Source organism: Bombus fervidus, chromosome 6 (assembly GCF_041682495.2).
Source record: "Bombus fervidus isolate BK054 chromosome 6, iyBomFerv1, whole genome shotgun sequence".
NCBI classification, from domain to species: Eukaryota; Metazoa; Arthropoda; class Insecta; order Hymenoptera; family Apidae; genus Bombus; species Bombus fervidus.
This window is the reverse complement of record NC_091522.1, coordinates 11302626-11327362: the sequence shown is the minus strand read 5'-3', so window position 1 is coordinate 11327362 and position 24737 is coordinate 11302626. Positions and strand designations below refer to the sequence as shown.

The window sequence follows — 24737 nt, the reverse complement described above, 5'->3', positions numbered from 1 at the left end:
AATTTAAAATAAAATTTTTAATTGCAAATTGAAAGATCATTAATCCGTTAGATGAAAGCTAGAAGCAGTAATTATTTTTTAGCTCAGGATTTTCAGGTTTAACACTTTCTGTGATCATTGCTTGGATCTTGCTCATATGCTATTTGGGCAAGGTATTAGCAATGGGCACAAGCAACTGACGATGGTTAGTGCATCGTGCACAACGTAATTTGAAATAACATTCTTTAACATACACAAAATACTATCACAATTATAAACTCATGTATGCTTAAAATCGAGATATATACGTAGTTTATTGTGTTTTACGTAATGGTTCTAGTCATCGTCAGTTAATTTCAGGAAGAAAATACATAAAGTCAGTAAGTACATAAGAGTGCGAAGGTATAAAATATAAAGTGTGCTGAACTTGGGTGTGGGGGATGTCTCAGGGTGGTATATATGAGAACCATGGAGTGAATATGTTAGTGTATTTGTCCTTTGCCATTTTTTATAAATATAAAGCTAGATAGACAGGTAACACACTGTCTAGTATAAATGTTAATTATAAGTAGGTTGTGCCAGAACAGTTTGACACAGTCTCAAAGTCGGATAGGTGCGTTTTCCCGTAACCAACCTGTTTCTGTTATCATAACTTGAAAAATCAATGGTAGAACTGGCATAAGCGAAGAATGCCACTCGTCTTTGGGTTTGCCTATTGATTTTTTAAATTTATATTCGCGGTCGTAGTCCTAAAGTAGGTTTCGAAACAGACGTATATCGCTATATATTCTGTTCTTATGTTTTATTAATGTTGCAATTACTATGATTATTGCACATATGTACAAGGGTGGTTAAATTCCGCGAACTTTTGTTCTTTCCTTTTTTCGTGATTGGAGACTCTCGAGTCTAGATTTAGGTTTCAGCAGGAAAGGAGAAAGAAGAGGCTATACGCCGAAGAGGCCCGACAAATTGTCGTTCAAGAGGGCAACTAATAATGGCTTCACATCCTCTGGGTCATTCAAATGATTCAGAGCATGGGAAGTCATTTCTGTTACTACATTGTCACTACACTCGCTTTTAGTTTTAGTAGTAGTAGTAGTAGTAGTAGTAGTAGTAGTAGTAGTAGTAGTAGTAGTAGTAGTAATATTAATAATAGTAGTTTCTATCATGGCCTATAAACATGCCGGCTCACCATCCCATTGGGCAAACCGTGGTTGTTTTATTAGTAATGCGAGTGATTAATTGCGGTTTAAATTAAAATTGGGCAGTAATCGAAATACCGCGCTCGGAATTAATTTCTGTTTTAATTAGAGTTGCGAAAAAGCACTGATTTCGGTTTGGATTAGTGTTGCGATTTATGAGATTTATCGTGATTGTTTTTGTTCGAATGTTGTATTATAATCTAAAGAATATTATTAGAAAATGTAGTGTCTCCTGCTATTCAATGTTTAATTAAAGACGTTGATTTTTAATAAAATTTGTGATGCTGCGATTTGATGCTTGCTATCACGAATATTAAAAGCAGCTTTTTATAAAGATAACGATAATTATCTTTATCGAATTCAATTTAAGAACTAGTGTTGCGATATTTTCCTATCGCGATTAATGTAATTACCTTTTCTCGTTAGTGTTGCGTTTATAAAATGATCACTTTTCTGTATGTAGCGTTGCGTTTACAGAGTGCCCGAAATTTGTCTACTGAAACTGTAGAATTATGTTCCCGTTCCTTTATTACCTGATGTAGCTAAAAAGAATGCTACATAATGCATACCACCGACAAGATACTTAGTCAATGTGTATACCGACATTGACCTAAAATTACATACAGATGGTCATATATCAATAGTTTCTAATATGTTTCCAATTATATTAAATCGATAATAGTATATAACATGGTAATGGTAAGATAGTCATCTGATCATCCACAACATGGATATATACCAGAAAGCATTGCATATCAGGTTTATCTCGTACCACACACGAGATGTACTTACACAATGTTTATGCACATCGTCTGTGCTTGTATCTCGCACATATTTAGAATTATAAAATGTTTTTAGTAATTGAGGGTATCTATTGATTCATAAGTTTCGTCTGCAATATGCATATTAATTATTTTTCTACTTTTTATAATTTGTAGACAACAACAAATTTCATTATTATACAGTATAGAATAAGATCGGAAAATTAGACAATTTTCCAGTCGTTAATATAAAAATTGTTACTGTAAGTTGATAATACAGAAAATTCTTACCATATTACGGCAATGGAGTTGCAATTTTAATATTATTGAGTAGCTAAGTAGAAAATGTAGAACCTCACCGCAGATTTTATCATGCACTTACGCGTTTTTAATTGCATTAAAACTCAATTTGTTTATTGGATTGAAAGTGAATGTTAAATGGAAATCTTGATGCGTATGAAACTTAAAAGCACGGTAACAAAATTTCTAAACTATTCCTTCGAAAATGTCTTTATAAAAAGTATATAAGTTTGCATATTTGAATAATTTCTTATTGCACACATTGATTTACAGATTTATTGTATCAGGAAGGTGACTCTTGAAAGTTTCTTTCATAGATAGTACTTAAGTCCTTCTAAATACGATTCAGTAATAAAATAAAAATAAAGAGATTGTGTGCATTCTAAAATCATCTAGTTTTGATTAGATAAAGTTTTAAACTTTGAATTGCGTTCGAGGTTTTATATAAGCATACATATAATTAACATTAATTGTTAGATACTCTGAGCTAGGATATTTCTTATGAATTGAAATTCTATTACTTATGGAATAATCGAATTTTATAAACATGTCACCTTTTTCTCTTTATAATAATAAAAATAAGATTGAAATACAGTTTCAAGGTTTAAAAGTCACATCAAAAGAGTTAAAAAAATCATATTATGTTTGTTTATACAATTTGATCATATTTACCATTTACGAAAGTTAATTTTCTATGAGATGCTAATTAATATAATTTCCTTTCGTGTTAATAATCTCGATTTACTGGAGTAATAATTGCCACCTACTTCCATCGCGTATTAAAATTTTTACACCCTCGTAATGTCGCCTTTTGTGTCGTGCGCAGTAGAACGCACCACTGTGCTAGGATGAGAACAAACAGCTTTTGTACCGAGGCAGCTAATTAATTTCTCATTGTGTTAATTTGCTGCGATACCAGCGTACAAGGCCGGTATTGCGTAATTAACACCTGAGCACAAAGAAGCAGATAGAAGGACGTAGGCATTTTAAATGAAATACACCAATGGGACGTTATAAAATCCGTATACTTGCATACTTTCTACATCAACAGATATCTATGCGTCGATAAATACAGACAGGATACTGTAATGACAAAAGGAAGACTATTTCCTACGATCGATTATTATTTATTGTTGGTGGGTTTCTACGAAGTGGATCCGCGTGAATAATGTTCATGTATACATGTTGATATCGATACAACCGAATGCAACAGATGTGTTGCCACTATTTTGCTAAATAAATATCCTTACTTCTCTTTTGTTCGCTATGTTAGTCGAACGAATATATGAATTGTGCAGTCATTGTGCGTGTGGTATGCGCGATTGTCCGATTACAATGCTTGGAATGTGCGAATAAGTGTATTATTTAGATGAGTCGGGATTTCAGTATTAAAATAGTAATTTTTTCTTTTCCTACGTTGTACTATGGAGAAAAAATTCAAATTAATTATAATTCTTTCTTTGATCTACGTTATATTTGACTAGAATTCCTATTATATATAAAAATGTATCGATAACTGTAAATGTATATCTCTATACCTGCAATGGGTGGTGAATGTGTGTAATATCTTCCGAATAATACAAATATTCGCATATTATACATATCATTTGACTGTCATTAAATTATGAAAAAATTCAGTGACGTTCACGAGATTTCACGTTTCGTATAAATTAGATGAATGTGATCGATGTAATTAGCGCTATTAAATAAATCACAGTGATCCTCTTAACGATCACGATCGAAGGATATTCGTTCCAACGTTCATTCCCCGATTTTCACGTCTTCCATGTTGTCCTTCTTCCAATTAGCCGGGGCTGGTAATTTCCGATTGCTGCGATCCAAATTAGTTCTAGTTTTGAAGCATTTTCGGCAAGTCAATCGCCAGAATGCAAGCCTGAAGTCGGCCGAGTAGAAGGCATAGATGAATGGATTTATAGCCGAATTAATCCAGCCTGAAATAAGTCAAAAAGTTATTAAACAATTTAATATAATTATTCATTTAGGCTTTTAAAAATATTTAACAATACATATATATATATATTAAAGATGGTGATATCTCGAAATGAGAAATAAAAATGAAGTGATTGTGATTTAACATATTACGAAATGTAAAATGCATACATGTACCCCTTATTATTAAATAGATAAAATGCTCTTCATTATAAATTCCTCCACATTTAATTTCTCCACTATTAAAGCTTTTATTGTCACCTTTGCAATAGCTATGAAATTAAAATGTTTTGTATACTAAAAGGGACAGATGATCATAAAATCTACCATGTATTGTAGTAATGCCGAGATGCGTATCCCATACAATGAAATTGGAATTTCATTGGAAAGTGGTTATTGCTGTCATCAGCCTATTCCACTTACTTCGGACTTTTGGGTTTCCACTTATTTTGATCAATAAAACATAGTCTGTTCGGAAAAAATTCCGAACTACGGAAGAGATCCGAAAGTGGGTCGACCACTTTATCACCTCGAAAGTAGAATCATTTTTCACTTTTGTAGAATTCCACTCTTATCCGAAAAATATTGGAAGCAGTAGATAACGAGGGATAATTTAACCAGCTCAGCTAACTCTTCTAACTAATTTGGATTATGTCAATTATAAAACACCGATAAAGATTTTCGATGTCGAAAAGAAATTACTTCTACTTTTACAGGTCTTTTATTAAAAGTTTGAATGTAGGATGTTGAAAGTAGAAAGCAGAAATTAATTACGAAGAATAAAATCAGGTGAATGTCAGAGGTGGGAAAGCCTTGTTATTTACTTTTTGGACAAGAACTTATAAAGGGTGATGTACATCATATAAAGCCCCTAATGAGGACCAATTAATTGTAAAATTCCAACAAACAAGCCGTTTGCTTAAAATGCATAAAGTGACCACGATCCTCTATCGAGTACAACTTCGACTGCTTTATGATAATTACCTAGCCAAGTTAGCGCAGGCATCAGAATATCTGGTGGTTCCATAGGCACGAAAGGGGTGGCCAAGTAGAGGATGAAGAATGGTAACCAACAGGCGACGAATCCACCTACGACCACTGCTAAAGTGGCGGCGGTTTTTGTCTCTCGCGCAACTCTGTTGATGCAACTCTGCTGATGGCTGCGGACAATCCCAGACCTTTTGCTCGTGCTGGGAGGTTCCGCTTCGTCGGATGCCCTGTCGCATGTCACGCTACTGGTTACGCATTCTGTTCTTCGTACTCTGATGCTCTTTGCACGCTCGATCTGCAGTAAATTGGAGCAAATTGAAATTCTTTCTAGCGACAAATTGGATACAACAAAATAGAATAACAAGGAGAGATGGGGCAGTGTACACGTGTACTTTTAATTGTACAAGTGCGATATTATATTATCTTACTTTCTAGAAAAATTAGTTAGTGTTTGTGAAACTTTATAGGCATAAACTTATATTATTCCACAAAAATATCAAGTTTCAAAAAGCTTATCAATTTTTCAAGTTTATCGTAAAAATATCGCAGAGATAGGATACAAGATTTTGGTGTCACTATCGAAAGCAATATCGAGCAAGTCTGCGCTTCCATATTCATAAGTTTCGCATTACCTACTGGAAATCTGTCGAACGGTGTCATCGTAACAGGTTTGTAAGCATTAGTATCAATAGATTGAAATTGCGAATCGATTTCTCATTTATATACGCTCGTCAGTCTTTCCGAGCAAACTGGACTGCGTCTGTTTCGTTCCTGCAGTTTCTAATTGCAATGAGTTGTAGAATTTTTGAAATTCATCATTTTATTCCACATATTTGATTCATCGTCGGAAAAAAATGTTCTTTTATTACTCTGTTTTCCTTTTAGACTAATTTTATGCACTTCTATGCATCGATTACACATATATATCTTGGATCGTTTTGATCGATTCATTTCTTTTAAAACTCTATTAATTATAATTGATTCAATACTATTACTGATTGAAATCTGAAAAATTGGTTTTGTGTGTCGACTATAACAGATGTTCGTATAATTTTCCAGTGCACTCTAAATTCCTTCTCATTTCTTTTTTCAAGTTGTTCAGCATACGAGTTATATCCCCTATGCCTTCAGGGAAACACGTTGCGCAAATAAGTATTTTCTCGTTGGAGATGAAAAGTTGCGTAAATTAATATAGCTAGAAGCGTAGGAGTTCATTTCCAAAGAAAGCGTAATGATGCTTTACAGATGCTTGGCGCATAAAAATGTGTCCTGTTAATTAGAGATATGCTTTTTCCTTCACTTCGCCTTAATTCTTCTTACCTATATTTTTGTTTACTCCTAATTGTTTCTGTATTCACAGAATTGAATCGAAAATATTTGTATAACCACAAAGTTTTGTATAAATAATTCATTAAAATATAAATAAAGATTATTCATTTTCTAATGCTCAATTGCCCTAATAAATCCAATAAAAAATAGCAAAGTCTCTAATTTTTAATTTTTTTACGCTTTCAAACAATCGCCATCTTTCAAAAAGTTCGGAGAATATAAAAAAGTAATCTGTCAGAGAATGCTTACCAAAACGTTGCGACGTGGTCGAATGTTTTCGCTCTCGGTAGCTTCTAGATTTCTGTGTCGGCTGGCAATCACGCAGGATATTCTGCCGTATACGTAAAGCATTACCAACATCGGTAGGAAAAAAGAACCCATCGCGGAAAATATCACGTATGAAGAGTCCATGTTGTACGAGCATTTTTTAGTGTCACGATTCGTCGCACGTGGAAAGCATCCCAGAAGAGGTGGACTGGTGATAGCGCCAGCTAGCACCCATACTGCGACAATCATCAATCCAGCCAATCTCTTGCTTCGTCGTCGTCGACTGTATATCAGCGGTTGAGTTACGGCTAGGTACCTTCGATGAAAATGAAATTCATTTAGGAAGCACGTGGGAACAACTAGGCGACGAATTCACATGGAAGTTCTTAATTAAAATAAAGGTAGACTCACTTCACACCACGCTTTTCACAGTTTTAGTTGTAAATTGCAGAAAGAAAGAGATAGAGAGAGAGAGAGAGAGAGAGAGAGAGAGAGAGAGAGAGAGAGAGAGCGTTACGTATTTGAGCGAGTCTAAGTTTAATGAGCGCGATTTAATTTGGAAAATGCAACGGCTTATAAAAGATAATTCAAACTATAAAAGAAATCGTAATTGTACACAATAGAATTGTAATTGATGAAAGTTTAATAAATTTCATAATCTCGTTACTTGTTTCCACATCGCAGCATCACAAGTATCGAGGTACACACTGGATCGACCGGGAACTTCTAATTTGCAGCGACACGGCGCAGCTATATCTCTACGGGTTAAGCATCGATCGATATAAATCACGCGGATACGAAAAAGCTTGCACGTGATCGGCCAGTTAATTTGTACCGAATCGGTTCCTCTCAGTTTCAGAAAATCTCCTATAAACTTTAAACGATTTCGTTTCTACGAGACAAGAAGACCGGATTCTCGTCTACTAAACGGGAAACTTGCACTTCCGGTATTCGACTATCAGCCTACGTAACTGGCGTTGGTCACTCTATTCGCGCGCAGTAAAATCTCTTGCGGTAATCTCGTTCCATTTACGTGCCATGATTCGGGAATGCGGCCAACCACTCACCTGTCTATGGATATGGCGCATAACGATAGGATGCTGGCAGTACAGAGAAGAATATCGAGGGAGACCCATGAGTCGCAGAGCACCTCGCCCAATTGCCAGGTACCACCTGTGAGCTTCGTCAAATTTATTTCATTAGACACCTCGTTCAAGATTGCTCGTTAATGAATGCTTAAATGCATATGGATTTGTAATTGACACATCGAGCACTATACACGTTAAGCTATAAACGATATCATAAACTGGGGAGAAATTGGCAGAACTTTATAAGATTTTATCGCGTAACAGGAAATTTAAGATATTTATATCTTATTTAAATATCTTATTATAATATTACAATCTCTTTTGTACATATGTATAGGCATCGTTGCGTGTTAATTATTTCGATTACGAGATAACATTTGTAAATGTTGTGTAAAAAGTGTTAGTAGTGAAGATTGTATTAATTTAGAATTATGTTGGTATTTCAATTTATTTTCATTTTAATGCGTAATTCGTTTGTTTTATTTTTATTCGTTTTAATGGTAAATTAATTCTTTTATCGATTTTTTAACGTTCCATCCCTTGACCTGCCATTTACAGAGAATATTTGATTGTATCTGCTGGTGTGATAAGCAAATGTTTTATTAACTCGAAAATTCTTCACGCTTCTAACGTAATAAAGGCAATGCCTATCGCCTTTAATATCGCGCTTCATGATTATGATGTGTAGCATCGGTAGAGAAAATCTGTTATATTATAAACTGTTTATTTTCAAATCAATGGAGTTGTTTTATACGTGAAATTAGGTAAAGCGGATGAAGCATATTATTTTCTTTCGAAACAAATCCATTTGTTTTGAACACATCAAAGGCTCACGGTGATGTCATTGCACCAGACGTCTACGCTTTTAGTCTAACATGATGGCATTCACCGGCTAAATATACGTGTTCGTAGCACTTAAAAGGGTTAAACAGCCGCGAGCTGCCCGTCAAGCTCATTCACCTGAGCGCACACAAGCCTACAAGACTCCAATCTCATTGTGGCGTTGATTGCTACGCGAGTGATAGTAATATAGTTGGTGCCAAAAACATACCACGGTTATAAAGTTAATTAAGTATTGAAATTTAAATATTCCAGTGATTAAGTAGATTAACAGATATTTGAGAAAATAAAGATCTGAAATCAATAACGCTTCTATAATACTTATTTACATATTTAGGCAGCATTTTCATAAAGTGTGCGAATATCAGATCGTTCCTGCGTGACAATTTTGAAATCTCGTGAAATATGCACGATCTCGTTGTTTTAAAAAATTTAGTTAACTGCACATCATTTTACAAAGTCTTATTTGGAATTGATTAACGTAGGGATATTTTCTGCATTAATTGTCGCTCAGTTTATTCTGAATTATACCTAGAGTAGCATGTTAAATTAGTGACCTAATATATACGCAATAACGACATAATAAAACTTTCTTTATGAAACGGTTGCATGTTGTACGGGCAACAGATGCCGACCCGCATCATTGTAGAACTAATCTAAATCCTTTGTGCAATTTTGGCCACATGACTATTGCACAGCATGGTCAAATACACAGTGTTTCACTTACAATAAATGCTTTACAAAAAGTATATATAACCATCCAAAGTATTCGGACATCTGGTGCAATTGGATCAAAAGGTTTGCAGTCTGGTTATAACTTTAAAGTTGTAACAGAAGTTTTCGAAGTTCTGTCTACAGGTACTTCGATATCAGAATGAATCGATACTCTTAGAAATAGCAACGTTATGAGAGCCAGAAAAACACTGTATATCTCATAAATATTATTTTATCGCTTGCACTTGCAATTATTTAGAATTATAATATTTGATTTACAACGTTTTGTAGAAAATTACGATAGTGGACTTCAATGATGATCAAGGAAAATGACGTTGAGAAAACGCAGAATTTTTAGCTTGATGCTCAAAAAATGTTTCACTTTTCTATTCGACCAGTATTCAAATCTACTTGCAAGTACTACCTTTTTTTCTTGAAATATTTATAGAGAGTTTGAATCTAATCGGCCAATGTTCGATCTTATTTGCGATGTACTTGAGCTGATCAGTAGGCTTCAATAACGCCCAAAGGCAGTTTTCGGATGACGACTAAAGTCGACGCTACGAACAGAATGGTTAAAGTGGACCATCCGACAAACACAGTCAAGCTGACCCATGAAGCACGAAAGAGACGCGCGCAAACTTCCGTTAGCTTTGCAAATTATTTGGTGGAGTGTCTCAGGACGCGCTGATATTTGAAGTTTGTTTTCATTCGTTTGCCCTTACCGTGCAGGCGGTGTCCCATTTTAATCTGTAAATGGATGGAGCAGAAAGTACGTAGGTTTTAGCCGATACAATTGAACTTAACGGGTCAGGATTGGATAGGTAAAGCCAAACCGAGCTGTTTAAAGATCGTTCTTATTTTCAGTTTGGTCGAGTTGGGTGGTATTACACTTTGGTCTGGAAAACTTGGTTTCCACTCGCTAAAGTTATTAGAGAATGGTTTCAAAACAATTTCTGTTTTCCATTAGAGTGTAGTACTATACGTGACTACTGTAAACGTTCCTCTACCTCTCTCAAATTTACATTGAACACTGTTCTCGAGTTCACTTACTAAGTAATAATAATTAATTAAATGAGAGTAATTAATGATCAGGTGATGTAATAAGCATACATAAATGCGGGAATTAAAGGAACAACGAGAGGGGTTAAGACTCGTTTTCAGAATGACACGAGACTTCCAGTTCACAACCGCGACTGATATTTCACTGTCGAAGAATTCCTACTAACTTGTATAGAATTTATCGGTGCAATTTGTCAATAGATAACTAAAAGTGGACCGGTGCATCAGTGTTACCGACAGAGATTAATGATAAGCTGTTAAACACTCGTTATCACGTGAAATTTATTTCACTTCTGACTTGCTCGATATAATGCTGCTTGTCGTTGTAGCGAGAAACTTTTATTATCCACAGATTGAGTTTACTTAAGAAGTTATTTTTTTGGTTATAAAAGTTTGACTTCTTCCTTATTCTAAGTTAGTTAACCTATTTTTAACGCCAGATGTTTTCGTATGATCTTCGAACAAATTAGATATTTAATTTAAGAGTTCAAGAATGTACAGCTTCAAATGTATCAAATTCATTTTCTACCATTTCGGTGCTGACACTCGGATGACACGTGACTTACAATTAGTTAATAATAATTTAAATAATAGTTAGCACTAAATTCAGACACTGCATATGCTTCATTATTTTTTATTTCTCCACTTTCTAAATGTCTAATTGTCGGTAAAATATGCTATCACAAAGCTCGTTCCAAAAGGCGTCACGCGACGACGAGCTTAATGCTTACTGCGACGAGATTTAATCTCGTGCAATCTTCTACAGGGTTGACAGTTTTTCATATTAAAAAAAAATTTTTTTAGCAGTGACGATGTGTATGATATAATTTAAAGAAAGGGTGCGCGTATAATTCCATGTTACAAACCTGGCGTAGATAGCATGATTTGACTTGGTTTAGCAGAAATTATTTCGAAAAATGTAGGCGATGAAAGAATCTAATGCACAGAAGGATGTCACGTACGTGAACTTTTTACGTATAGTAAAAAGAATAATTATACCGGCGCATAAATTAAAATAATTCGTGTAAATCTATGCAAAAATACCACCTGTATTAATTATAACATTGAAATTATTACCATGACACTCGAAAGAGAATCTCCTTATTTAAATGAAAGTATTTTTTCGCTCTTGCATTGTTATAAATTGTTTGATAATAACGTATCAACATTGTAACGACACAATCTCATTTTGCAATCACTGTGCTCTTTCATAGTTATTTCATTGAAACACAGTATCATACACTTTAATGCGCAACACTTTCAGATTAATGTTTTGTACTTTGCATCATTATTCACATCGTAATACTTTTCATCTTACCTTCCTTCTGTAGCGCGTAACGCAACAAAGAGACGTAAAAGAAAATGTGGAACATCATTGTACGTGTTTCCTTTCTCCAGTCAAAGGACGTGTAGGTGTGTTATATATGGTTCAGCTTTGGGCGTGTTCAAGCCATTGTACGCCTTTTAATACTTTATCCCATTATGTAGAACGTAGAATGGAGATCTCATAACGTCTCGAAATGGTGGACTTTCGAATTCATTTAGAAAGAATAGGCAACGGAATAAAAACTCTTTGACTGCAATTTCGAAAGTTTTGGTAAGAAAGCTTGTCCCCGTTTGCGTAACGACTGTATAATTTCGTTTGGGAACATATGATTCCTTTTTTGCCAGCTTCTGAGATTTGGCAGTCGTTTGAGAAGATGTACGGAAGCTTTGCTTTCCAGATTTTTGATTATTCATTAAGAATTTTCGTCGTTTATACTTTGTGACCATAACATTGATAAAATTATTATACGGATTGAGATACGATGAACGAAATTTTTTATGAAAGTTATATATGAGATTTATGAGAAGGGATTTCAGTTTTATGTACCTTTAAAAAATCCGGCTAAGGCATATAGCTACAGGCATAAAAGAAACACCGTGTTCTTTCATATACGAATTCACTTTGTAGAAGTAAAGTCGTTGGAGATTGAGACGCTTTTATTTCGATCTTCACAAAAGATCCGAAATGCGAAACCGTTCACGTAAAAAGATTTGCCATAGAAGAAAAAAGGCAGCAAATTATCGGTCTATTAAAAAGAACTTTTTTATTATTTATAAGATACAGTTTTCATTTGAGTTAATTTCAATCAACCTTATCATTCGTAAGACGAAATTAAGTAATATAATCTTCAAGTAATATAGCTTTTAATATATCTTCAACAATAATTTCAGCTGTCGATGACACTTCTCAATTACTATTTACAGACGTTCGATGTACAACTGTACACCCGCTTATGAATCTTAGCAGACTCCGCTTTAATTAACATCCGGTTAATTGTACAGAATGTTTTAATTCGTTTGGCGAAAGGAGGCTGCAAATAAATTATTCGTAGTCTAGTAGAGTGCTCTCGCGATCGACTACGACGTTCGTTATTCTCATTGGTATTCCTTTTTGCCGACGATGATGCGCAGTAGAAGCGCAACTTTTATCCAAGCAATGCAACTCTTGATCGTGTTATTTTGTTACGCGAGTTCCCAGAATAACTATCTACTAGCTGGCGAAGACTTAATTGACACCGGAAATTACGTTACTTCACGGTCTCTTTGGAATGAATTCACCGTGAGAATTAACCGCAGAATCCTTGCGATACTCATTCTGATTCTCGTTTCACCGGAATACAAAGATATACAGCGCCGACAAGAGGTATTTGTACAGATACAGTTTCCAGCCATCTGAGATACAGTTTTTAATGGAGCGTTTTCTTATATCATTTTCACAGTATCAACACTTTTATTAATACGAAAAGACCACTAAATGATACAAACTTCAATACACTTGAACGAATCTAATTTAATTAGTATATAAATATTACAAATACAATGGTGTACAAATACTCTTTGTCGACACTGTAAGTATTGAATGTCGTAACGTATAAGAGAAATATAATAAATCTTTCTCCGTCATTTTCCATATACACGTATAAAGTGTTTGATATTTATGCGAATAAAAGATGTGATAGAAATTCAACGTTCACGGAAATATAAATTTGCACATGAATGCACAGTCCAATCACAACGATACATATCGATGTTATATCACAACGACCTTGTATTTTCTAATACCAAAGCTTTTTAAAAAAACGCACTTTAGTAGATTCTTGAGTGTGTTCCAATAATTAGTTTAATTTTTTAAAGTAACAAACATACTTTAATTCGTGAGTATGTTTAGTTTTCTAATAAATCTTTTTGAACGAGATCAAGAAATACCATGGAAAAAAATTATTTCAGGAAATAGTTTGTAAAGGTTTCCTATTATCTGTACTTATCTTGGCATTAAAACATATAATCATGCTAAGCAAGAAAAAGTGATCATTCCTAGTGAGAATCGTGGACATTAAGAATCGTCTCCGCAGCATTCGGTTGATTGGATAGCGCTCGTGCCGTATCGAAGAGCATTCATTACGGACCAGCTCTGCTCCAATCTATATGCAAAATTACTTTTCGCTCTTCAAGAAGAACGAAGGATCAATGTTGGTAATCGTCACGTGACACTTTGAAGCTGAATGGCCAATACGTTAAGAAAATAACGAGAAATCTGTGATTCATTTTTAGATGTTTACAAGTAAATGTGTTAATAACAGACTTTTAAAGCAAAAATGGAGATAATCGTTACTAAAATTATTATTTATTCTGAAATGATTTTACTAATATCGGCATAATTCAATTAAATTTTATTATATCACTTTTAATATTACTTTTAATATTCTACCATTAAGTAATTTATTTTTTAATAGAGTACAGTGCCGTGGCGTACATTTTGTTCCAATTATAATTTAGTTTAGAATTTTCAAATTAGAATATTATTAGAATATAGTATTAAATTGACTCACTGATTACTCTTGTACATAATTTATATATTTCCATCGAGGGAGACCGTCCGTTGCCTTCTGTGGAACGTTCTACGATGTAATCTAGCTTTTTTAAAACGCTGGTACGCGTGAACACCATTAACACAGTGATCATTTATAACCGTGACCTCTTCGACTTTTATAGCATGATAAATCGTTCCAATGTTCTCAATCGCAGAATCCCACGAAATCTCGCGCTGTTGATTTACGTAACAGCGATACACACAGAACTCCTGCACGAACAGCTTTGGCTTTTCAGTAGAAAGGCACGCGAGGTTTCGTATGTTCTCACAATCGATCAATTATCGTTGATCTGTACTACTTAGTTTCATCATTGTTCCTTCTTATCGCATTTTCGCCATATTTTCTATTTATCTATGCCTATATTTATTTTTTCCCTTTCTTGCTAGTTTATTTCGAAGCACTTTTATCAATTTTATTTTTCTACTTGTATTCATTTCCCAAATCTTTTGCATTTATTTGTTAATACCTTCGAATACCTATAGTGATATAACTGTTCTTTATTCCTATTTTCCCACTGCTATATTAATTTTTTATTTTTCCCTTTTCTCTGTATGCCTATATAGGATTCGTAATACTCTTATTTTTATTTTTAAATACTTTTATATACCTGCAACAATACCGCCGGTGGCATCACAGCCAAGCCAACCAGCAAATCCGCAGCCGCCAGGCTGGACACGAAACAATTAGTAACAGACCGTAAACGCCTAGTTGTTATCACAGCGGCAATTACTAGAGTGTTGCCCACCTGCCATACAGTAAAAAGTATACATTTTATTTCATGAAATCGATGAAATAGTGATTGATGGATACTACACTTTAAAAAAAAAAGAAAGCGGAAAAAGTAGCAACCATGGTTCTATGTGTATATTGTGAATAACTAACACATCGCTATAGTTATATATTCTACATTAAATATGAAATTTTAAAATCACTATAAAATGTATGTAATTTACAAAATGGACAAATACAAATGGACGTCAGATTGAGTTTTAGTTTAAAACATTCTTCGCTGGTTGTTTGAATTAATTAAGTATTTATTTACGATAATGTTCATTGTATAGTTTGAAATCACGCTCGAATTGAACAATGAAACATGCGTCATTATCTGTCAATATCATTAGAGATTCATTCAAAACGTATAAAAAGTCTCCTGTGATCTCAGATACTTATACACGAATAACTAATACTTCTTGAATCAATCGATACTTTCGAGTATCTCAAACAACATTTCTTTGCGGAATTCAAGACAGCTAGAAAAAGAAGGCGTAGAGGATAAATTCCAGCTAAATCAAATTCTTCTCGGAATCTCGACACATGTTTTAATATTCTATTCACACACGAAAAGGATTTCTAAAACGCTTCAAAAATCCGCAAAATTTGGTACACCACCGCTCAGAAGTATCCGGACGCTTATCTGTATTTTACGAGCTGTATATTATAATTACATAATCATCGATAAATCAAACTGCAATAATTTTGTTCTTTAATAACGAGGATAAATTCTCCAGAATTAATAAAAATAATATATGATATTATTTGCTATATTCTTTAATAGATAATTTAGCATATATTTTGGTGATTCCATAAAAGCGTAGCAACTGTTGCGTCTAATTGTTAATTCATTCTTAACTCCTAGATTTTGATCGAGTTCGCATACTATTACCACAAATCGAGCAAAATGTCCGAATACTCACGAGCAATGGTATAATTGGACAAAACAAGAGAGAATAGAATTTCAACGATTTTCTCGCGTTTCCTACAAGCAGTTAACATTCGTAGGAAGCATCGAAATCGTGTGTCGCTAATAGTCTGAAACAAAGCCGCCTTAGGATCAGATCAGGCGCGTTTAATTATTCCTTACTATAGTGACGATGATCAACATGATGAACAGCCCCGCCAAAACGAGATCCGTCCAATTCGGTAGGTAGTATTCCGACTGCGTATCTCGGTCGACCGTCGATACCGTGTGGTTCCATTGATAAACGTCCCCATAGTAATTAGCCGTTTGATTCGCCATGGCGCTTTACCCCCGGTCCATTGACGATGACTTCCGCTCAGCAATTTGCACATTTCCGTTCATCATGCGGCCTCCTGCAAGACAATATTTTCGCTTCGATAAAAGATAAATGATTTCCACGATCACAGCGAAGGTTCGCGTCGAGAGAAATCGTCCCTTTTCAATTTACTTTTTCCACCGGGCCGTGCATCGTACGGGACGATTCCGGAGCTTTATCGTCGCCAAGGCGATTCGTTTTTGATCGACGAAGCAAGATTACGGTCCGAAGAAAAGAACAATGCATTTTGGAGGAAGCCTCTGAAAGGGTGTACTTAAACGTCTTTATCGGCTCTTGTGGGTAGTTGTATCGAGGATGAAGTTAGATTACTGGGAATATCCTGACGAAGAAGAATATTGCTATATATCTGTAACTGCCTCCTGAACTTAGAGGGGCATTTCTTTTTGAAATTTTAATAAATAGAATTGATTAGGTATTTGAAGATAGAAGTTACGGAATTATTTACTTCTTATATAAGGCAGAGTTATATATATATATAAATTATAGCTTATAGTTGCTAATAATAATCAATATAATTAGGCTTCCTTTCGTGTTTAAAGAGAGAAGCTCATAAATATCAATTAGCTATCTTACCATAAAGACGATCAACAAGTGGATTTCATTGCTTAGAAAAATAACAATTGTCCCTTTCTTACTCGCGAATATCGAAAATTCAATGGACATCCAATTAATAAAAAGCGTATATTTTCATTCGCTGATTAGACAAGCATATAGTATTGTTCCATTCTTTCAATCTGTGTACCATGAAACTTCCGATCTTTCATCTATCTATGTACACCGTGTAAACATCCTTGAATTAGTCATACATCTTCATTCATATTCATATTCAACGAGACAAGGTAACCGACGAATAAATTTTATTGAAAAGCATTTGAGTTTATAAACTGTCAAACCTGATCTGTAAGTCAATATCCAGATATTCTACATAGAATTACTGGTTTATACAATGCGAAGCGAAGAATTGAGTTAACTGGCTGACCTGTCGCTTTACTTTTTTATCGTGTATGTGTATATGTATACTCGAAATAAATTAGCGAAAGTAAATGGCCTGTACGCGACGTTATGGAGGATCCGAATTATTGTGACGGGAGAAACGAGGAACGAGGTTACCTAGGAAAACAAAGCGAAACGTGCAAAAAGATAAGAACGAAGGGCTGGCTGCATGGGAGTTCAAAAACCTTTCTGATAAAGCTGTAGATATCGGTTTAGGTATTTCGTCTGAAAGATTCGTTTTGTTCTTCCGTTGCATGATTCAATCGCACTCCGAAGTAATTGGTCGATACTGTACTAGATGAGAATAATGATGCTAATCTTTTACTATGTCAAAAGTTCCAGCTTCATTCGAATTTTAACTTCAGTAGAATTCCATTTCTATGACAGAGATTATTTAAACCTGTGGCAGAGACAAATAGTTCGTATAATACGGGTTCACTGGTTCTCCCCATTTCATACGATTTTTCATTTAAATAATAGGAATTAGCGTTCAGATAAATGAGTTCAATCGGCTATAATTCAGTTAATCGGGCAGTAGGTGAAATTTCGTTCCGATAAATGGAATTCAGATAAATGGAGAGTGCTACGGTACTTTATCAGTATAAAGCATTGTAATTTCGCATTTATTCAGATATTTTTCGCATGTAATATAATAACCATTTGACCTGGATACGCGAGACACGTACCTGCACGCCAAGCAGATTTACTTGCCTATGACGATCACAGATATGATCATATTCTACTTTGCTTATATTACTTATTGATCTCCATGAATCTAATATAAGCTGCGATATTTTACGTTTAAAAAATATATATTGCCCTTATAAGCATTCATCGAACAATGAATAAAAAATTAAACGTTCATTGGATTAACATTCAGATAGAATTTTTAATATGCGTATAACAACGCTTCGTACTTTAAGAACTTTCGAATCACTTTCATTCGTGGGCAAATGTATTTGCAAAAAACAAATAATTTATAAATAATCAATTTGAAGAGAATTTCGTGACCTATGGTAAATGATCTCAAAGATCAGGCCGGCAGTAGATTTCTCGCTTTCCACAGTCAATAACGATATAATGAAATCATTTAAATGCGAATAAATTAAGATCTATTAAAGATTTGATTTTGGTCCTCCTTAACAATTTAGCACTACTTAGTAGCAGTTAATTTAGTGTTCTTGAGATAATTATTAATCTAGTGTAGAGATAATTATTGAAATTAGGTAAAAGTTAAGTTAAAATTAAATTGAAAGTATCTTTTGTCTGTTATACATTGCAAAATGCGTTTTCCCACCTTTCTATGAGAGCTGATTTAACGCTGTCAACAAATAGTAAACTTAAAACTTTGTTATGCCAATACTGCAGCAAAATAGATTACTATAGAGAGAAGAATGCACTTAAAAGTTTGAAGAAAATTTAAGAAGCCTGCGTCTCACAGTCTCACGTAACGGAAAAGATAAATGATATTTACATTCTTCTCCGCTTTTCCCTTGAGTTATTTTTTGGTACCTAAGTTGGAACGTAAGTAGCATAAATCTAACACAATGGTCTTGTTTGTTACACATTTCTAGTTGCATTACGATGCGACGTTTAGTTCACTACGTCGTGCGTTTAATATCTTTCAACAATGAAAAACACGTTTTATTCCGGCTGTTGATACGCGCAAAGAATTAAGTTGCGTTACATGCTACATCACTTCGTTATTAATTATTAATTCAAATTCGTGTATCCAATGAGCGTAAGATTAAAATTAATTACATTTTATTCTCATGAATGTAGTGATTGGAAGTGATTGAGCGAGTGTAAATTAATATGTTAACGTGATTACAGAGGCATAATGATCGAAATGTATTTATACAATTATTAGATGTATGAATTATTAAATGCAGCTTTCTTAAATAATTAAATTAAATAAAGCAAATTTTTAACAGTATTGTTATTCCACTGTACTAGCATTTTTTCCTATGATACTGACTTTCGTATATGTATATCTTTCATACATACTTGACTTTATATTCCATTTCATATCCTTCATATATATAAAAACTTTATTACTAATATGGAAACGTAGTACGTTCGTAACAAGCGACAGAATTTTTAGTGTTAGAAACATGCTACCAGGATCAAACGCTTGAATTTAGAGTATGAAAGGGGAACATCATCGAAAGATTTGGGTAAACGTGAGCGAATAAGTTCTGGGAATATTAGCATAGCTTGCCTGAATTGAGTGGAAAAGACTGTAGAACGCAGAACGAGAAAATGTACGAATGTTAGGATATATCCAGTTGCTCTCGGAGAGATGCTGCGGCATGGTTAGCAGGTTAAAAAGAAAATGAAAAAAAAATATATATATATATAGCTATGTATCCTGTAGAAAATGTATGCACACGGCAGTCGTTGAAGAGAATAAAAAGTTGTGAATAATTTTGTATTACTGTAATATTTAGTTGTACGAAGTCGTCCGTGTATTTTAAGAAACATATTAATGTATACAGTTACCTACGCAAGTATTTGAATATTTGTTATAAAAAGTTTGTACGACCGTGTTACGTATGCTTTTTATACTAACTTCTGTCACAAAACTTTTGGAGATTTCATTAGCACTGTAACGAGACATAATTATTTGGTTCTCGTACATTGATAAATATTTTAATCTTATTGCTCCTTTCTACCACAAGTTTTACTTTACCTTTTTTAATCTAAGTCCCTGAACATATTTCCGTACATAAGTGTTACTTTCAATTTAATTAAAAATTAATAATTCAATTTAATTAAAAAGAAGTACACAGCACTAATGTATAAGATCCAAGAAACAACTGCAAGGGATATTTCAGCACCTGGAGGCAGCATTTTAAGCTTGTGCACGGGCATAAGTTTCTGCTTGTAATAAAGCTAGAGACATCTGCACGGTATAATTTGTGGCTTAGCAAGAAACCAACTTGCATCATCTCCATATTAACTGTAGTGTTTTGATACGAGCAATACGTACGACTATTTCCCTTTTCGTGTTAAAAGCGAAGGGACGAAGTTTGTAATTTCTTCAGAGTTTTTTATTATTCAACTTTCGAATCATAATAATCTCTGTGTTTGATTTAAAATGCGTTGCCTTATCTGCCACTTGGTATTAATCACCAATTGCTATTAATCCAAACATGAAATCATTTTGCTGAAAGCGTACGCGTTATCCGTTTGTCGCTCCACTTTATTTCTTCGTTCGTCATCAAAAACAATTGTTTTCGCATTTATTTAACAAGCAATCCAGACCGTTTCCTTTTCTAGAGAGTTGCACTGGCATTCGGACCCGTTCTCGTACACAAAACGGCGCTCGCGTTAATGTAAATAGCGCAGATTTGCGATGCGAAGTCGCGATTTGAATTCAACCACTCACGATTTAACCACTGAAAGGTCTGGGGAAAACAGAGCTTTGACAGAACGATTCAATTAATTTCACTCGAGGACATGAAAATGTGGAAAGAAATGGTCGGACTGGCTGACGATTTCTGTTGAACGATGCGAAATATATTGAAAAGGGAAATAATTATAAAATAAAGAAGACCGGAAAATTCCATAATAGGCTTTGAAGGTATTTTCCCTTTGAATATTTATGGAGATAATTGGAGAGAAATTTGGAGATTTATGGAGATTAAAAGTATTTTACAGTAGAATAACGAATGCGCGTAGAATTCACGATTTTTGGATAAACTTTTTACCTATTTTGACAATTACTTCTTTATCGTTATGCCCTGTAGTTTCATTGAATGCGACAAAAATTTTTGGAGCGAATAACTAGCATAAGAAACAAATTAAAATTCCATTTTATTCTCTTAAAGGATAGCAGACCCTCTCTATTTCGGATGTGCATCATTAGCTTTTCCGTCATTCGAGCGTTGTTCCGAGATATATAATAAACACTATTGTGAATTCTCGAGTGCATGGAATTCGTTTATAATTAGATAATTTCAACGCCCAATGGCCACATTATGTGTAGACATATTAGTTCTCTGAAAAAAATAAACAATAATTGTCTTTGCTAGATCGAATAAATCGTCTCTGAAAGAGCTAATTTTGATATTTTTGCCTATATAATTATCAAGTTAGACATCACGTTAAACATGAACAAGCTTATACATATATATATAAACTATAGTATTCACGTTTAAAGTTTTCGTTGTTGATGATCGCTACTCATCGAAAAGATAGTTGACAATATACGACGCATGTTAAAATATAAAAGTAAGCCAACAATTGGTACAACAATTGGTACAACATTTCTGTTCAACAGACGATCCAAGACTCTTACACAGAACCACATATACCTTTTACTGCACCTCACGAGAACAAACTATTCCGATTATGATCATATAAAATCGAGAAATACATTTGAGCACGCTTTTTACGATAACTCGGAGCACCTCTAGCGTGCCACTTCCCAATCTCGACATTTTCTCAGTCACCGCGTCACAAGAGGAAAAAGAGGGACAGCTCGTAATCGAAATGGCAACGCGATAAAAAATGTACAAGCGCGATGCGGGAATGCGGTTTCATGGGTTTATCTACAACGTGTGATATTCCGGCGAGACGCGAGAAAAAATATATCGCGCTCAACGATATTTACCTAGATGGCTGCTTCTTAGAATGAAACGCTTTCTTCAACGTCACTTAATTTTCCGCGATGACGCGACGCGACGTTACGACCGGTGATATCACGGTGCACATCGGTATGCAATATCGCGTCACTCGCATATTCGACGAGAGGAAAGGCGAGGGAAATGTATCCTGCAGCTGGGAACTGACGGAAGTGGTTTAACCCTTCCGTGCAATTCATAGCCAGAGCAGAAGTTGAAGCCTTCCGCCGGTTGAAAAATCGGATTCCTGGCGAGTCGAAATCTGGCCTGTTCGTATATACGTTACCGTTGAAGAGGAAGCTGCCTCGAAAGAATGCAGAACGCGGTCGAATTTATCACGAAGTTTTCCTTTGACTTTATAGCTTCGAGTCAAGTGGTTGTTGAGAGCTTCTACTGCAGCGCTATCGAAGCTTTGTTTCTCCTTAACGTTTCATCTTTGCATCGTTCTTTCAATGGCAAAGTCCAAGAAGCGAATGGGGAATGAAAGAAGCGGGTTTTAAAAGAGACGATCGATCGCTAAAATATTCTACCAAAGTCTGATTTGTTGTATTTGAATAAAATATACGGAGTCCGGGTAATCGTGCAAATGAGTATATGAGGTGTGTTAAGATCTGATTTAAAAATTGTGATCTTCATAATAATTTATATAGCGAACGTCAAATTTCATCCCTTTGTCCAATGATGATTCTGTGCATATGCTTGCGCATATATCCTTCGTAAAAGATATATGGTTAAAAATTAATGGGAACTTCAATTCGCGTGCAATCTAATGTTCCTTATCGCTATAAATTTGTCGAAGCATATGTCGTTGGATAACTGCACTGATATACATACATTATTAGTCCTCCTGAGATTATAATGTCGAGATTACCTTCGACGTGAATAAAATTAAATCTTTTATTTTCTGGTGGAATATAAGATTATAAATATTTAGAAGTATCGTATATAAGTGTTATTACCGATAACACAGTAGAACAATATAGAATAATTTATAGATGGAAGACTAGAATGTACGTCGTTGAGAATCTTTTATCAGAATATATTTATGCGAAAACATGAATAAATACCTACTTTGTTTTATTTTAGTTTATAAGCGCACAGTAGAGGAAAATATTTTTACGTACACTGCAGAAACACAGAACAAGAAGGAAATAGATAATTTCTTCAAATTTTGCATAGAAAACAAAATCAGGCCCAAAGAAAAATTAATGCGATCGCTGCTGCAAAAATGACGAACGAAAGTCAAATAGAGACTCGCCCTGATCCGGTTGCGTAATTTCGGGATACCTCGTTTCGATCGATCAAATAGTGATAGAGATACTCCCAGCTGGAAGGCGAGAGATTCCCAGCCAGTAATAAATAATCGCCAACCTGACACAGTAACAGAGAATGGTTTACGGTGTATAAAACACGACTCATAGAACTGCACTGGATGAACATGAACACTCGCCCGCTATAAGACGTACGAGTCCGCAAACCTTTAGGCGGTAGCTACCTTATGGCTTTGGAAAAATAAGAAAAAGCACGAAAAAGGAAATTCGTGTTGCGTAATCGAATAAATCCTAAAACGTTTTAACGATCTTTCCTGGGCAATTTTTAGATTTATGATTAAACCAATAGCAATTGCCGAGTAAGCAATATTTTCAAGAAAATTATAGATCGTATAGCTTTCGAATACCATTGTTAATACCATGACCAACATCAACGTAGGGTACTTCGGTGACTGGAAATGTTGCAGTATTTTTCAACTGAATTGAATAAGAATTCGATTTAAGAATAAGATGTCGTTTGCTTGTAAAAACACACAAATAAAACTGGAATCACAGAAATTTTTTAACGTGTCCCCTCTATCTATTAGAAAAATATTCTTTTTGCTGCGCTTTTTTGGCAAGTTACTGAGATTATAATCTGAAAGCCCGAACCATAAGAAGGAATTCACCAGACGTTGTTATGTAAACGACAAACCCAGAAAGTGAAATTAAATTGTAAATTGATTCCTTCCAGAATCGTGGAACGATTCTTCACGTCAGCGGACATTACTTTAAATACATCGCGAACGCAGTTGCTTGGCATACATAATCTGCATAAAAATGGAAAAGGTCTAACCGAGTTACAAAAACGTTTTCTTTCAAACGATGAGTCAAAAAATATATTATACCGAGAGTGGGAAATTGCACATTTAAAATGGGGACGGCCATTGTCGTTAAATCTCAAATTCACGTTGTCGATTGAATTAAAGATCAAGGGCGAACGGAATTCTCCGGGAAAAGCGTACGTAGGAATTTGTTTCTGTCATTACGAAAATTGGGTTGAGGATAATCTAAAAAGATGCTGGACATCGGTACGTGTCCAGTGAGATTCTCTTTCATTGAATTTCTAGCTTTCTCTTTTGTAAAAAGCGAATCACGTAGATCGTGGCAAATGAATGGCAAATGAAATTTTAACGATCAGAAAGCACGGAGCTTGTACAAATCCTTTATACTGAATTAATGATAAAGGGAGTTTGGATTAAACTCGTTTGATTAATGCTCGATGCTTCTGATTTTAAACTTTCCTTATTCTATCATACGAAATATTGTTGGAGAAGTTAAGGCAATTTTGAAAATGATACAAAATATATAACTTTAGAAATAACTGTCGGA

At 34.6% G+C, this 24737-nt stretch overlaps 1 protein-coding gene across 5 annotated transcripts in view; it reads right to left on the bottom strand.

The window, feature by feature from the left end:
* Positions 1–3248: 3248 nt before the first annotated feature.
* The window catches only part of LOC139987969 (probable G-protein coupled receptor No18), a 99602-nt gene continuing 78113 nt past the window's right edge, over positions 3249–24737 (bottom strand). For all 5 annotated transcript variants that reach the window (XM_072004820.1, XM_072004822.1, XM_072004823.1 and 2 more), the window contains 6 exons: positions 16261–16490; positions 15007–15144; positions 7846–7958; positions 6761–7094; positions 5177–5477; positions 3249–4194 (listed from right to left, as the gene is read on the bottom strand). In XM_072004820.1, coding sequence (XP_071860921.1) covers positions 4004–4194; positions 5177–5477; positions 6761–7094; positions 7846–7958; positions 15007–15144; positions 16261–16416 — 1233 coding nt within the window. In that variant the 5' untranslated portion in view covers positions 16417–16490 and the 3' untranslated portion in view covers positions 3249–4003. The remainder of the gene's footprint in view (positions 4195–5176; positions 5478–6760; positions 7095–7845; positions 7959–15006; positions 15145–16260; positions 16491–24737) is intronic.